Below are 15,369 nucleotides of genomic sequence, written 5' to 3' on the forward strand. Positions count from 1 at the left end.
TCACGTAAGCCAAAGCCAGAGCCGGCCCAGGGCCCAGAAGGCCCCCCGCCCCCGCTCTGTCCCCCTCACTCACTTGCTCCAGACTCTGGGGGTCTCCATCTTGGGGACTCTGCACTTGGGAGTCCTGATTCCTCGTCTGGGACACGTCCCACAGATGTCCATGGGGCTCGCGTCCTCCTATTTGGGCCCCGCCTGGACGTCCCCTGCAGAAGAGCCTTCCTTGGGCACCCATAGGAAAAGTTTCCTCCTGCCCCTCCCTGCCTACTTACATTGCACGCTGCTTTGGGGTTTTTGTTTTGTTTTGTTTTGCTTTTTAGGGCCACACCTGCAGCATATGGAGATTCCCAGGCTAGGGGTGGCATTGGATATGTAGCTGCTGGCCTTTGCCACAGCCACAGCAGTGCAGGATCTGCGACTACACCACAGCTCACGGCAACGCCGGATCTTTAACCCACTAAGCAAGGCCAGGGATCGAACCTGTGTCCTCATCAACGCTAGTCAGATCCATGAACCGCTGAGCCACAACAGGGACTCCTGCTTTAGTCTTCACAGCAACAGCCATTGCCTCTGCAACTACTCTGTACAGTGAGGGACACGTTTACTGTGAGCGCCTCTAATGCCCCCCAGACACGAGCTCACAGATCAGGGGCTTCATCTGTTGGGTCCACTGCAGCTTCTCCCAGGTCCTGGTCCAATGCCCAGCGCACAGCAGATGCTTAGTAACCCGGGGTTACACAGCCACACAGAGATGGAGCCGGGACTAGAACGGGGCCCTGACACCTCACCCCACTCTGGTTAACAATGGCAGGGACACCGCCAGCAGCTCAGGGCCTAGCGCACGGCCCAGACGGTGCTAGTGGTGCCCCTGTGCGCACTCATGTAAGGCTCACCAGAACCCAGAAGGGAAGTGCTGCCAGTATCCCCACTTCATGAGGTGGAAAATGAGGCCAAGACCCCAGCAACCACTCAACATCGCACAGCACCTGACTCTTCAGCCCTCTGTGGTGGCATCCGGTGAGAACGGGACTCAGAAGGCCAAAGCCACGAAGGGCTGCAACCAGCAAAAGGAAGCTTTTCTTTTCTTTCTTTCTTTCTTTTTTTTTTTTTTTTTTTTTTTTTGTCTTTTTGCCTTTTCTAGGGCCGCTTCCTGTGGCATATGGAGGTTCCCAGGCTGGGGTCTAATCGGAGCTGTAGCCACCAGCCTACGCCACAGCCACAGCATCTCAGGATCTGAGCCGTGTCTGCAACCTACACCACAGCTCACGGCAATGCCAGATCCTTAACCCACTGAGCAAGGCCAGGGATCGAACCCACAATCTCATGGTTCCTAGTCGGATTCATTAACCACTGAGCCATGACGAGAACTCCAAAAGGAATCTTTTTCTTTTTAAATTATGGCCACACTTGCAGCATATGGAAGTTCCTGAGCCAGGGATCAAATCCAATCTGCAGCTGTGACCTACTCCCCAGCTGGGGCAAGACTGGATCCTTTACCCACTGTGCCACAGAGGGAACTCCATGGGAAACTTTTTTAAAACCCCAAGAAATCTTCAGACATGTTCCACAGAGGAGGCCAGTGAGAGCAAACGTTGCCTTCTGCCGAGAGGGCAGTGATGCAAACACAGAGCAAAAGGGCTCAGTGTCCAGTGCCTTCTTCCTCTGTCAATCCCATCAAGCTTAGCAACAACCTCAGATGCACCCATCCCTGTCCTGACCGGCGGGGTGAACACGTCACAGGTGAGTCAGAGACAGGAAAACAGCCGGATGACAGCAGCCTGAAGGACTCACCAAATCAAGAGGCGCCAGCCCCACACCAAAGGCCAGAAGGGCAAGGAAATCAGCAGACAGGAGACGTCCCCAAGGCCGCAGGGCAGCTCAGCAGCATCTCCACAGCAGGACAGAGGCCGACCGGGCAATTACCAAGCAGTCACAACGACACCAGCACCCTGCTGATCTCCAAGCCCTGGCCAGGAACCTCAGATGGGACATGCGGGGCCCCGTGGCTCGGTGGGGTGCCCATACCAGGTCCCCTTCGTTTCTACCCACAGCACAGTGACCGGCAGCAGACCAGCAGGCAGAAGGTGAGACTGGTCTCAAGCTCAGGGCGGCCTGGTTGATAACAGGAATGGTGGGGACTGGCTTTGGGGTGGGGGTCCCCTTCCTGGGCTGGGGGTCCCCTTCCCTCCCACATCCTTGGAAAATGCCTGGTCAGTGGGCAGCACACGCGCAGTGCCAATGGAGGATCCTGGGCTGTGAGGTCCAGAGGTCTCCACTCAAGAAGATACTGCAAGGCATCCCCCCGGCAGAGGCTCCACACCAAGCCAGCGGTGGGACCTCTCCCCACATCTGGCTCTCAGCCCATCTCCACCACATACGAGGTCACATGCCGTAGGCTCTGTCCCCACGCAGTTGGCCCCCCATCATCCCTGAACAAAAAGAGCAAGCCTGAGGGGCCCCCACTGGACGCCCTCGCCTTTAGGCCACAGGAGCCGTTTGGTTCTCACGCTTCTCTGAGAAAAGGATCCTAAACACTCTGTCCGTGAGCGTCCGGGGGTGTTCTCAGAACAGGCCAGAGTCGTGGGAACAAGCCGTAATGAGCCTTGGCGAACGAGAAGGATGCCTGGAGCCGGGCGCCTGGGACTGGAAGGGCGCGGCCAGCCGGAGGTCGAGCTGAGACGCGCCCACCCCTGCTGCGATGGATAGAGGCCCCAGAAGGGCAGTGATGCACCCAAGAGCACCAGGCTGGGCAGCTCTTCATGCTGCGAACACCTACTGAGGCCCCACTGGGCACAAGAGAGGGCCAGGGTCCCAGAGCCTGGGGATCCAGCCCTTCCTGGCCTCAAAGGGCCCAGTCAAGTGGAAGAGGAGATGGGAACACTGAGCAGGTGCTGCGGCGAGAGTGACAGGGCTCCCAGGAGGCCGGCCCTGGGAAGGTCACAGCCCTCCCCTCCCCCCAGGAAGCAGGGCTGCAGGGGGGATGGGCTTTGCCCCAGGGCTGTGATGGGCAGGGCAGACTTCCCAGGGCCTGAGTAACCTGGATGTGGCAGTCGGACATGACCCCAAGTGCCAAAACTTTTCTTCAACACAGGATTGGCCTGAAAGAAGCAGCTTGGCTCCGTCTCACGTTGGTCCCCACCCTGTGGCCCCCACGACCAGGCCAGGCCCTGCCCCGGGTCCTGCCTCTGCTCTCTCCTCCCAGGCTCCTGCTAGAGCTGTTCCCCCACCTGCTGTTCCTTCCTCTCTGTTTGGCCAAGGGCCTGGCACCTGCAGCCCTGGAGGGACCTGCTCACTTTCGAGTGCATCCCTGTTCCTCCCTTCAGGGCCAGGCCGACTACCGAGTGCCTCCTGCTCTGGACGGGTGGGTGCCAGGTCTGGCCGTGCCTGCTCGCCCACGCCAGCCGAGAGCCAGCCGGGCCCACAGCCTGTCTCCTGTCCTCACGTGGGGCTGGTACCCGGCAGACGGGAAATAAATCCAGACGCACAGCCAGCCGGAAACTCCGGGGCCTGGAAGGCTGGGCCTCTCCCACTCCCGCTTCTGAGGCAGGCAGCCCATCAGCAGGCAGCGTCCCAAGGCAGGCGCCATGGCGAAGTGAAGAGGGCTCTCTGTCCTCACGTGTCGGGTTGGGCTGGGGAGGGCCAGGACATCCGTGGGGACCCCAGATGCCTAGGCCCTGTCAGCCTCTGTCTGCCCTTCTGCAGACTGGGAGAGCAAGCCCAGGCCCCGGAGAAGTGAGTGGCTGCCAGACTCCCTGGTCGGTCACCCATTCCACAAACATTTACTGAGCAACTACTATGTGCTAGGACTGAGCGAGAGGCTGGGGGGAGGCACCCAGGAAAAAAACAGGCAAAAAATCTCTGCTCTCATGGACCAGAGACAAAGAACAATGTACTTGTCAAGAAGAAAACCAAAGCAGGGAGTAGGAAACGGAGAGGAACAGGCTGGGGCAAGGCTTGTTTTAGATACGGTGGTCAGAGAGGCCCCTCTGAAGCAGAACACCTGGATAGACAGCTAATGCACTGAGGACCGGCCGCACAGGTCCCAGGCAGGGCGTCCCAGGCAGAAGGAGCAGCCTGTGCAAAGGCCCTGTGGCCAGCTTGCACCTGGCCTGTTGGAGGAGCAGGAAGGAGGCTGATGCAACTGCAGCAGAGCCTGGGAGGAGAGTGGGAGGAGACGAGGCCCAGGAGGGGAAGTGGGGAGGGAAAAGCGGAGTGGGCACTCTAAGGATCCCCCCTTGAGGTTTCTGGATCCTGGGGGTGCCCCTCGGCAAGTCTCTCCTCTCTGGTCTCCCAGAAAGATGGGCAATTCCAGCCTCTCTGGGGGGCACAGCTCCTTCCAGCTGGCCAAGCTCTTTCCCCTGCCCTCTGGCCCCCCATTTACAGCCAGAGAAGCACAGTCCAAAGATGTCACAAGGCCAGAGGGATGAGGTGCCCTAGTCTTGGGCCTCCAGCTGCCAGCCTGCTGGCCGCCATGTGGACAGGGCCATCTACATGCAAGTCTGACGCTCAGCCGTGTGAGCTGGAGCTGGAGGTCAGACCGGCAATAGCTTGACGCACTAGCGTCTCTGGAATATCAATGGGGGACGCAGCAGGCAGGGAGGCTTTAGAATTTTCCACTGTGCGGGGGACAGGACGTCCGCTGAGGGGCGGGCCTGAGCCACACCCAGGAAGGCCATCTTATTCCACCCCAGGAGCACAGGCCTGGATGTGCCCGAGGCACTGGAATCATTCCCTGGAGGGGACCAGAACCAAACTCCTAAGGTGACCCCCCCCGGAGAGGGCCCTTCCAGGAGCTGACCCGTGTCCTTTCTGCCATGTGCACCGAGACGGGGAGCCACACTGGATGCAAACTCCTGCTACTTTCTGGCTGTGTGGCCTCAGGGGATTACTTAACCTCTCTGGGCCTCTGTGTTGCCATCCATATGACGGAGTTGTCTTGAAGGAGAAATAGATTGACACGAATGAAGCACAGAGAAGGTCTGGTCACTGGCTCCATAAACGTGACCTACTGATACTGTCATTCTCCTGTCACCCACCCTGCAGCCCTGAGCTCTGACAATTCCATGTGGCCTCAGGCAGGACCCTTGACTTCTGAGCCTTTTGTCCTCATCCGTGACATGAAGCACTGGTGCAGGGAAACCGAGGCTCACGCAGGACCCCATGGATACGGAAAGGCTGTGGGGGTAGAGAAGCTTACACTCCAGACTCCCACCCCTGAGCACGCCCAGGACAGGGGCGGGTGGCGCCCGGGACCAGGCCACCCCCTCCAGCCTATCTGGCTTTATCTCCAGAGCCCAGGCAGGGCCTGCTCTGCATACCTAATCCCAGCCCTGACTGTGCCCCCGCCTTTCCCGCACCTGGTAGGGTCGGGGAGGCGGGGAGGGGGCTGCAGAGAAGGCAGAGCCCACCACACACACACACACACACACACACACACACAAGCACACACATTGCCTACCACCTGTCAGACACACCTACAGGGGCAGGCCAGCTGGGCACACATCCAGAAAATCACATGGCGCACCCCTCCCCACCACATGTATGTGTGCACACGCATGTGCACACGCAAACGTGCACACGCGCACATGCGCTCTCATATGTGCACACACATGTATGCATGCTCGCACATGCACAGGCTGTCCTGGCTGTCTTTGGGGGTCCCCTCTCTGCCCTCTCACCATCAGACCAGCTGTTCTGTAAGAACCGGAACCAGGCTGGCCTGGGCTCCTGTGGTTGTCCCCTAGTCCTGTCTGAGAACGTGGCTTGTAGCCTCCTTGGGCCTTCGTGTGCCCGGGCCTCCCCAGGTGTGGCTGGCACCAGGGCGGGGGGCGGGGAGGGGCCTGTGGCCCAGGCAGCTGGACCCCCAGTAGCAGCCCTCTGAGCCCCCACCTCTACTGACCAGGAGCACATTTCATTCTGGTAACAACTGGTTTATCCCCATTTCACAGATGAGGAAACCAAAACCGAGAGAGACTGAGTGACCGTCCCAGGACCAAGCGCCAGTAAGTGGCCGAGGCCAGCCCCTGAGCCCTGTGCTGTCACCTCTATGAGGAGAGCTGGGGGAGGCAGGCAGTGCAAGGTAGAAGGGCATGGGTCTGACAGTCCAGATCCAACAGCCTGGCTCCAAGTCCTGCTCCCACACCTCGCTGTGTGAGCCTGAGCAAGCCCTTCACGCTGAGCCCCAGTTTGCTCATCTCTAAAATGGGGACAAAGCACCCGGCCTGCAAGATGGTCATCAGGACATGTGATAAGGCAGCAAGGGGGCCTGGCACAGGGCAGGGTCCAGCCCATGGCCATCGGACAGCTCAGGGCATCAGCCACATGGTGGAGTGATCAGGGCGGGAGGGCCGGGTGCGGATGGGGGCTGGGAAATGTCATGCCAGGGCTTTCCTCAGGCCCTGTGCCAACGGCCCGAGCCCTGCTGGGCCTTCCCCTCCGTGCCCCCCACCCCCACTCCCAGTGCACCTCTGAGCAACTGGCAGATGACACACTTCAGAGGAGGAATCAATACAATATACGGCCAAAGACATCTTTAATCTTTTGCAGGGATTAGGCTACAAGGTACAGCAGCCCCTTTCTACTGGCCGCTCAATTCTGATTTCAATTGGGGCAGCTGGAGCGTGGCTTTCTCTCTCCTTTCCTCTCCCCTCGCCTAAGACAGTTCGCCAAAGCACACTTCATGCAGCAGGTGGGGCGGGGAGCCAGCCCGGGGCTGCCCACCCAGACAGAGTCTGTGGGCATGGGAGACAGACCCTCAGTGAAGGGATGGAGCCCCGGGGGCAGGGGCTCAGGGAGGGGGCACCAGGAGGCTGGTGCAAAGTAGCTAGTTCTTGTATTTTTCTAGAAGTCCTTCTCTTTTTTTTTTTTTTTGCCATTTCTTGGGCCGCTCCCACGGCATATGGAGGTTCCCAGGCTAGGGGTCTAAGCAGAGCTGTAGCTGCCAGCCTACGCCAGAGCCACAGCAACGCAGGATCCGAGCCGCGTCTGCAACCTACACCACAGCTCACGGCAATGCCGGATCCTTAACCCACTGAGCAAGGCCAGGGATCAAACCCGCAACGTCATCGTTCTTAGTCGGATTCGTTAACCACTGAGCCACGATGGGAACTTCTAGAAGTCCTTTTAAAAATCTTGAGTTGACTTCATATTTTGTAACAACTCAATGTCTGATGAGATGTTTGTAAGAAATACAAATAGTCTTAGCTTCAGCCAAAACACAATGCCCAGGAGTTGCTGTCATGGCGCAGCGGAAACGAATCCGACTAGGAACCATGAAGTTGCGGGTTCAATCCCTGGCCTCGCTCAGTGGGTTAAGGATCCAGCATTGCCGTGACCTGTGGTGTAGGTTGCAGATGCGGCTCAGATCTGGTGTTGCTGTGGCTGTGGTGTAGGCTGGCAGCTACGGCTCTGATTGGACCCCTAGCCTGGGCACCTCCATATGCCGCTGGTGCGGCCCTAAAAAGACGAAAGACAAAAAAATTAAAAATAAAACACAATGCCCAGAGCTCACCCTAGTCCCTAGCCTCTCCCACACTTACACCAGTGTGTGTCCCTCCAGGCCGTGTGTGTGTGTGTGTGTGTGTGTGTGTGTGTGTGTGACTGTCATTGTCATACCCCTTCCCTTACGCAGGGCTGGTCCACTGGGGTCTCAGTTAAAGTACTAGGAAATGGGCACAAGATAGTGACAAAAACAAAGCAATGAAGACCTGTGGTCCTGGAGCCAGACTGCTGCCTGGGTTCAAACTCCTCCTCCCTCCAACTTGCTCTGCAACCCAGTGCCAAGTATTATAAGGTCTCTCTGTGCCTGAGCTTCGTCCACTGCAAAGCAAGGGTACCTGTCTCATAGGGTGGGTGGGTTACCCGAAATGACGTGTACACGGGGTCAGCCTGCGCCCAGCTGGCAGGGGGCCTATGTGAGTACGGGGGTGGCTTCTAGGTCACCACTCAGGGTCAGGACATGGGGGTTCTGGACCTCTGTCCCTGCCCCCATCCAGCACCCCCCTCCCCACATCCGACTGAGGGTGCATGGAAGGAGCCCAGCCATCCAGGAGGAGGGGAACCTGCCTGGCAGGGTGGGCGGAGCCTCCCAGGGTCTGAGCAAAGAAAGAGGGACTTGGGGGCAGCGGGGAAAGGGGCAGGAGTGGGGTCTGTCCGCCCCCGCTTCCATCTGCAAGGGACCAGCTGCTGGAGCCTCAGCCAGCGCTGCCCCACTTCTGCCACCCGCCGCCCTCTCCACCAGGTCACAAGCACCCGAGCTACGGCAGCTGTACAATTAAAGGGGTTTATGTGAGATTTATAGTAGGATTATGCCCGCGGGGTGTTACCAACGCCAGCCTCTGGACACTCTGTGGTCCTTGGGAAAAGCAATTAGGGTCCCGGGTTATATGGGTATAAATATACAGATGCCATGCCCAAGGTCGAGGGTGCCACAGCGAGCTATTTAGAGACAGGGCCTTGGGGAGGCTGAGGGAGGAGGCAGAGGCCCTTTCTGCAGGGAGGTGGGCCTGCCGGGCCGGAGGGCCTCCTGCTTACCGGCACACCCCACGCAACAGCCCCTCGCCCCTTGGCCCCAAACCAGCATTCTGCATGGCAGGGCCCACCCCACCCAGGTAGAGCCCCGGCCCAAGGGCCTGTCTGCCCCTCTGGATGCCCAGCACCCCACGGTCCCACAGGCTACCCTCCCTCCATGGTCAGAGGCCCGGATCGTGGCCCACGTGGTGTCAGCCCTTGCTTGCTAGATGAAAGCCGCATCACTTTGGGGAGAACAACTGAGGGATGTGGTGCGTTTGGAGGGGGAGATCCGAGAGCAGAGGTCTTTCCTATCCTTCCCCAAATCCCACCTGCGGGGCACCCACATCCCTGAACCAGCACAGCCGCATCCCCTGCCCCCCTGCAGCCCCTGCCCCCCACCAGACGCCCTGATTTTAAGGGCTCTGAATTCCCCCAAACAAATCCTCGCTCCAAAAACTTGCTGGTGGCCCCCTGGCTCCTGGGTCCCTGAGACCCCCTCAAACAAGGCCACCTTCCTCTGCCGGATCCCTCTGGCTGCCTGACCGTGTCTGCACAAGTCCTTCACACCCACCCCAGACCCAGAAGTCCCCCAGACACCCCCCGAGGCGGCCACAGGCCCGGAGGGGACGCCAGGTGGTGAGGGGCTGCCTGGTGCAGGAGAGCCCACGGCAGGACACGCTCGGCCACCAAGCTGGAAGCCCCCGCCCCACGCACGGCCCGCGCCCGACTCACCGTCCTCGCGGGACTTCTGGATGAAGGCCTCCACGCCGCTCTCGCCATAGCTGCCCTCCGATGCCAGCGTGGACACGTAGTTCCACTTGAGGGCGCGGACGATGTCCACCATGGCCTGGGCCTGGTAGGTGTCCGAGGGCACCACGCGGGAGAAAAAGTCGTAGCGGCTGTTGTCGCTCAGGTCGGGGGCTGTGGAGGCGTAGCTGATCTGGGGGATCTGGGGGTGAGAGGGGCCGCTGAAGGGCGACTGGCAGCTCACCCTGCCCAGCCAGCGCCAGCCCCGATGCCCCCGCCTCCCATCCCCCAGCCTCGGGACCACCCCAGCCCTTCCCGGGGGCCTGCCTTCCTCTCCTCCTGGGTGGGGAGGCGGGGGGCGGGCTGGGCATGCAGTGAACAGGTCCCAGACCCACTGGACAGAGGCAGAGGAGGAGACTGAGGCCAGAGAGGGGGGACGACGATGGGTCAGCCCTGGCCCTGCCCCTCCCCAGCTCTCCCCTGATCCGGCCCCCTCCCGACACCCCTCATCAGCGAGGCCCCATCAGGTTGAGAAGTGAGGGGCAGCATCCAGTCCTCCTCCTCCAGGAAGCCTCCCAGCCAGCCCGCCCAGGTACCAAGGCTGGTGGTCCCTCAATAACACCCCACAGTAATAGGGGCTAACACACATGCACAGCCATTCCCATCAAGAGCCACAAGGTCCCAGCTGGGGAAAATCCCCCGGTGGGTGAGGGGTCGGCGCGAGGATGCAGTGGGGATGAGGGTGGTGAGAGGGGTCCTCACCCTGCCCCAGGCAGCCCTGCTTGTCACGACCCAGCAGACCCTGTCCCCACAGCTCCATCTGGGCCCAGGCTCCTCTCCACTGCCAGCTCTGAGGGGACAGAGCCCAGCTTCCAGTTCCCCCAGCCCCGCCCACCCCAGAAGACCAGAGAAAGAGGGGCCTGGTGCCCCGGGCCTGCCCAGTCCCATAGCCCCTCATGGCAGCTTCTGGCCTCCTACCCCCAGCCCCCAAGTCACCAGGCACCTTCCTGCCCCCACATCAGGCAAAGGTGAGACAGAGCCGTCCAGCTGCCCTTCCTCTGTGGTTGACATCCACCACCCCAGGGGCGTGGAAGGAGCCGGGTGGACCCCCGAGCACCCCTCCCCGTGCCCTCCTCAAGGGGCCCCTGGCTCCCCAGGGCTGGTCAGTGGCCCGGGTGCTCCCCTCCCTGCCTTGGTCCACACCATATGCACCTTCCCGCGTGCCCTCTGCCCAATCTCCACTGCCCACGGTGACAGGCGAGGGGAGGGCGCACTGCACTGGGCTGACTTCTGAGCCGCGCCTGTGGCATATGGAGGTTCCCAGGCTAGGGGTCGAATTGGAGCTTCAGCTGCCAACCTATGCCACAGCCACGGCAATGCCAGATCCAAGTGGTTCTGTGACCTACGCCCCAGCTCACAGCAGCACCAGATCCTTAACCCACTGAGCGAGGCCAGGGATCAAACCCACCTTCCCATGGACAGTGTCGGGTTCTGAGTCCACTGAGCCACAACTCCGGAAGGAAGTCTTTTCAGGCAGTGGGAACAGGCCGTGCAAAGGCCTGCACACATGTATGTGCATGTGTGCATGTGTGTCCATGGGTTGGAACCTGAACCTGCTCTCAAGCTGCCCCAGGCCCAGCATGGCAACACTAGCTGGAATGCAGGGTACCGACAGCTCAGGTCCTGGATCACTGGCTCCCAAACCAGAATCTGAGGATGCCCTGAGAGGGGCTGGCCCCCGCCGTACCCTAACCAGAAGAGGACAGGGGTAAGCAAACTGCCCAGCATCTCAGACCCACCCTGGGCCCAGTCCCCAGGCCTCTGAAGGCCGGTGCTCTGGCAAGGCCAATGCTCTGTTCAGAGAAGTCAGGGTGGAACCCCCGCCCTGACCTGCACAAGGCCTGGGGCACCCCAGTCAAGCAGCTGGATGTCCAGGGCCAGCACCCCTCTTCCTGGGAGCATTAGTGCTTAGAAGCACCCCGCCCCCGCCAGCAGAGCTTCCTTGCCTGGCAGCTTGCATCTCTCACAAGCATCCTATCTTAATAAATCTATTTCTTGCCTGTTAATCAATCAATCAATCAATCAATAAAAGCACCCCCCCCTTCCCCAGCACTTGCCTCAGTGCTCCTTGGAGCCAACCTGCCCAGGGCTGTGCCACCCAGCTTTGCCATCCTGCTGGCCTACCCTAGGCAAGCAAGTAGCCTCTCTGGGCCGCACTCGCTACCCCTATGAAGCAGTCACAGTAATGACAGAGAGGAATGCCTTGGTGAGAACACAAGGTGCTTACAACAGTGCCCGGCACGTGGGGCCTTGGCAGATGCTAGAGATCACTATTAGAGAGGGAGGCAAGATGCAGACGTTGTGCCCATTTTTCAGATGAGGAAACTGAGGCTCAGAGAGACGAAAGTGCCCTCTGATATCAGAGCCAGGAGATCAGACCCCAGGCGCAGACCCGCTGCTCTGAAGCCCTGCTCAGCATCCCCTGCCCTAGCCTTGTGCCCGTCCTCCTTCCCAGCTGACTGCTCTGTCTGTTCCAGCCACAAGCCAGGCCAGGCAGCTGCAGATTGAGGCCAGGACCCTGTAGCCCCCTCTGGCAGCCAGCCCCACCCAGGCCAGGGCCCAGGCAGACCTTGGGCCCCCCACCTGCTGGCTGCAGCCCTTCTTACTCAGGGAGCAGGGAAGTCAGGCCCAGGGTGGCCGCCTGCCCCTGGCCCTGCTGATCTTGGCTGCATGAGGCCTCGGCTGCCAGACTTTCAGCATCAGTTGTTTTCTTTCCCAGATAAAAGGCAGCCGGGCTTTCAGGTACATGAAAGCCGCTTGGGCAGGGATGTGCACTTCCGAGCTGGTGAGAGGAGAGAAGGCCGGCTTCTCACCCAGCACCCGCACTGCCAGAGCCTCTGCTGCAGACCCAGTGCCCCAGAGGAGCTGAGGTGCTGCCGGCTGCCCTCCTCCCTCTGCAGGCCTGGGGGCAGGAGTGGGTCTCACTGAGAGCCAGACACAGGGTGGACACCCCCACGCCCTTGGGAACCCCCATCTCAGCCAGGCACTGAGACCCCCATTGAGACCAGGCCGCTGGGGGCGGGAAAGAAGGTCCTCCGAAGAGAAAGGCCTCCAGGCTGGTGTCAGGTTTGGGGCAACAGGGCTTCCCTGGGGGCTCATGGGGAGGGTCTCAAGGCTGGCAGGGTGGGTGAGGGTGTAACAGACTGAAGAGGAGAAAGGGGGTCAAAGAGGGGAGTCGGGGAGCTGCAGGCGGCTGGGAGGGCAGTCACATGAGAGATGGGGGACCATGGCAGAGGGGGGCAGCGGGCGGCACTGGCACACAGAGGGTCACCAATGCCCCCCTGCCCTCAGTCCCGACCAGGCCCACTTCTGAGAGGGACCCCAGGGTTCAAGGGCAGAGGAACAGACTCCCAAAGCCTGTAAAGCAGGAGACGCCTGGGCAGGGCCGCGGGGGCAGATCGGGGTGTCTGCGGGAGGCCTGGGATCGGCCCGGGGAAGGACCGTCTGATGCCCGCCCTGGGCCTCAGTCTGGGTCACATGCTGGGGCCTTGCCCCTCAACAAACAACTTCCACATGCCCACTGGGCCATGTGGGGCCACCGGCCACTTTCCCCACAGACCCTGCATGAATTCAGGCCAGGCCAGCCCGGGGAAGCGCAATTCTGTCAATCAGACCTCATTACCCTGAGGACAGAGGCCAGCCGCCAGCTCCGGACCTCAAGCATCGGATCACTGGGGACCTAGTCACGAGGCCTGCTGTGGCCCTGGGCCAGCCAACCTAGGCCCCACTGCCATCAATCCGTCTGCCCGCCCCACCCTGGGTGCACCCTGATTCAGCCCCTGCCCCTCTCGCCACCAGGGTGCTTGGCTTCCCCAGCTCTGCCCTCTCCGTGCCTGGTGATGGGTTGGCCCTGGCCCTCCCCTTTGCCTGGGCTGCTCTGTAGCCACCAGCCTTCCCCCCAACACACACAGGTCCAGGCCACCCTCACTCCTCGGAACTCACTCATGCGATGCTTCCCTGAGCACCTACTCAGCGCCTTGCACAACCTCTGGCCAACACACAGGGACACATCCCCGCCTTTAGGGAGCTGAGGTTCCAGCGGGAGGGCCAATAAGCAACCTGGCACATGACTATTGTGGGTGCTGGTTCTCAGGGACACCCACTGCATGATGGGCAGTGTCCCCCAGCCTGCCCCTGAGGAGGGGGAGCACAGCACCCCACCAACTACATGGAGGTGTAATGCAGTCAGGATCCCTGTTACGTGTCTCAAGCCACAGCGATGCAGGGCTGTTGGTTCCCACCTTTCTCCTCGCGCCACTCAGGGACACAGGCTGTGTGAGCTCTGGCCCTGGGGCAACCGCGGATATGCCGCATTTGCTTCCATCTCAAGAGCCAGGGTGCGAGGCATTCACACCCACCATGGGCTGGCCTGGGCTGAACTGCACTAAATCCACACAGACACACACGTGCACCCAGGCGTGTGGGCATCACTGCGAAAATGAATGAGCATTTATTGAGTGCTTACTGTGTGCCAAGAACTATCCACAGTGGTTTTATATGACTAATACCTTTAACCTTACAATAACCCTAGGAAGCAGGTTGTCTTATTCTCCCCGTTTCCCCAAAACCAAGGTACAAAGAGGTTAAGTAACTTGCCCAGGGTCACACAGCTAATGGCTGAGCCATGATTTGAACTCAGAGGGACTAGCTCCAGAACTCATGTTACAGTCATGTAAACCTCAGCCTCCCCTGTTCACAAGTGGGTCTGCACACACTCACACACACACACACACACAGAATCTGGGCGTGACGGTGGCAGCCCCCTTTGACGAAGAGGGCCACCCACATGGCCTGCGGCAGCTGCAGGGAGAACTGGTCCTCCTTCCTGTCCAGGCTCAGCCACCACCTCCACTTCTGGCTGTCACACTGGGCTGAAGTGGCCCATCTGTCTCCATCACAAAGGATCAGGCAGGGGTGGGGGCCGGGGCCCCAGAGGGTTGCGCAAATGGCTCTGCTTGGAGCAACAGCTAATTTCTAAACATAATTATTAATTTCATGCCTATCATATGCAAACCTCTGCCTCCCAGACGAGATGAAATTGATTTAATTAGAAATTCCATCATCAGGCCTTTTGGATCCAAGCTCTTAATTAGGATCCCCAGCCCCACCCATGGTCCATGGCCCTGACCTCCCTCCCCGAGGCCCCTCACTGCTACCAGGGCCCCCCTGGCCAGGTCAGGGCCCCTCACCAGGCCATTTACCCATTTCCCACCCCAGCGTGGCCCCAGTCACAAGTGGCCATTTTTGCTCCTGGCATCGTGATGGGGAAGTGGCCTGGGAAGAGTTTCCATCATCTTGCCGTCAAAAGACCTAGAATGTTTGCGGTGGGCAGAAGACCAGAGAGCGGGCACAGTGCCCACACGGCCTTCTTGTGCGAGCCCTGGGAGGCATTAATCAAATGCCCTTTACAGCTCATCTCAGGGCCATCGGCCAAAACATCAAGAACTTGTGTATTTTTGGGGGGGAGTGGTTTGTTTGTTTGTTTGTTTTTTTGTGTTTTTTGAAGGGCCGTATCCACAGCATATGGAGGTTCCCAGGCTAGGGGTCAAATGGAGCTGCAGCTGCTGGCCTACACCACAGCCACAGCAACGCCAGATCCAAGCCACATCTGCAACCTACACCAGAGCTCACGGCAATGTTGGATCCTTAACCCACTGAGCAAGGCCAGGGATCAAACTTGCATCCTCGTGGTTCCCAGTCAGAGGCATTTCTGCTGAGCCACAATGATGCCTGATGCCAATGATGATGGGAATTCCAACTTGTGTGTTTTACCAAAGCGTTTTCACCTCATTACCTCCGACCTCATCTCCAGCCAGCACCTTCGCCTCAGCTCAGGCTCACTCACAAGATTCCAGCCTCAGCAGCCCTCCATTGAACATGCCAGGCACACTCTGCCTCAGGGCCTTTGCACCAGCTGCTCCTGCTGCCTGAATGCTCTTCCCACAGATTCGCATGAGGCTCCTCTCTCACACCCTCCCTTCCAGCCTCTGCAGACAGGGCCTCCCACCACCCTATTAAGGCCAATCCGACTTCCCTCCCTGCTTAGGTTTTCCC

The 15,369-nt window shown here is 59.9% G+C and overlaps 1 protein-coding gene across 1 annotated transcript in view; it reads right to left on the reverse strand.

Moving 5' to 3' along the window:
* Nucleotides 1-15,369, reverse strand: part of GRM4 (glutamate metabotropic receptor 4) — a 98,857-nt gene that overhangs the window by 44,072 nt on the left and 39,416 nt on the right. The window contains 1 exon segment of the mRNA XM_021098606.1: nucleotides 9,241-9,457. Within this exon segment, the coding sequence (XP_020954265.1) occupies nucleotides 9,241-9,457 (217 nt within the window).

This window comes from Sus scrofa, chromosome 7, assembly GCF_000003025.6.
Source record: "Sus scrofa isolate TJ Tabasco breed Duroc chromosome 7, Sscrofa11.1, whole genome shotgun sequence".
Taxonomy (NCBI): Eukaryota; Metazoa; Chordata; class Mammalia; order Artiodactyla; family Suidae; genus Sus; species Sus scrofa.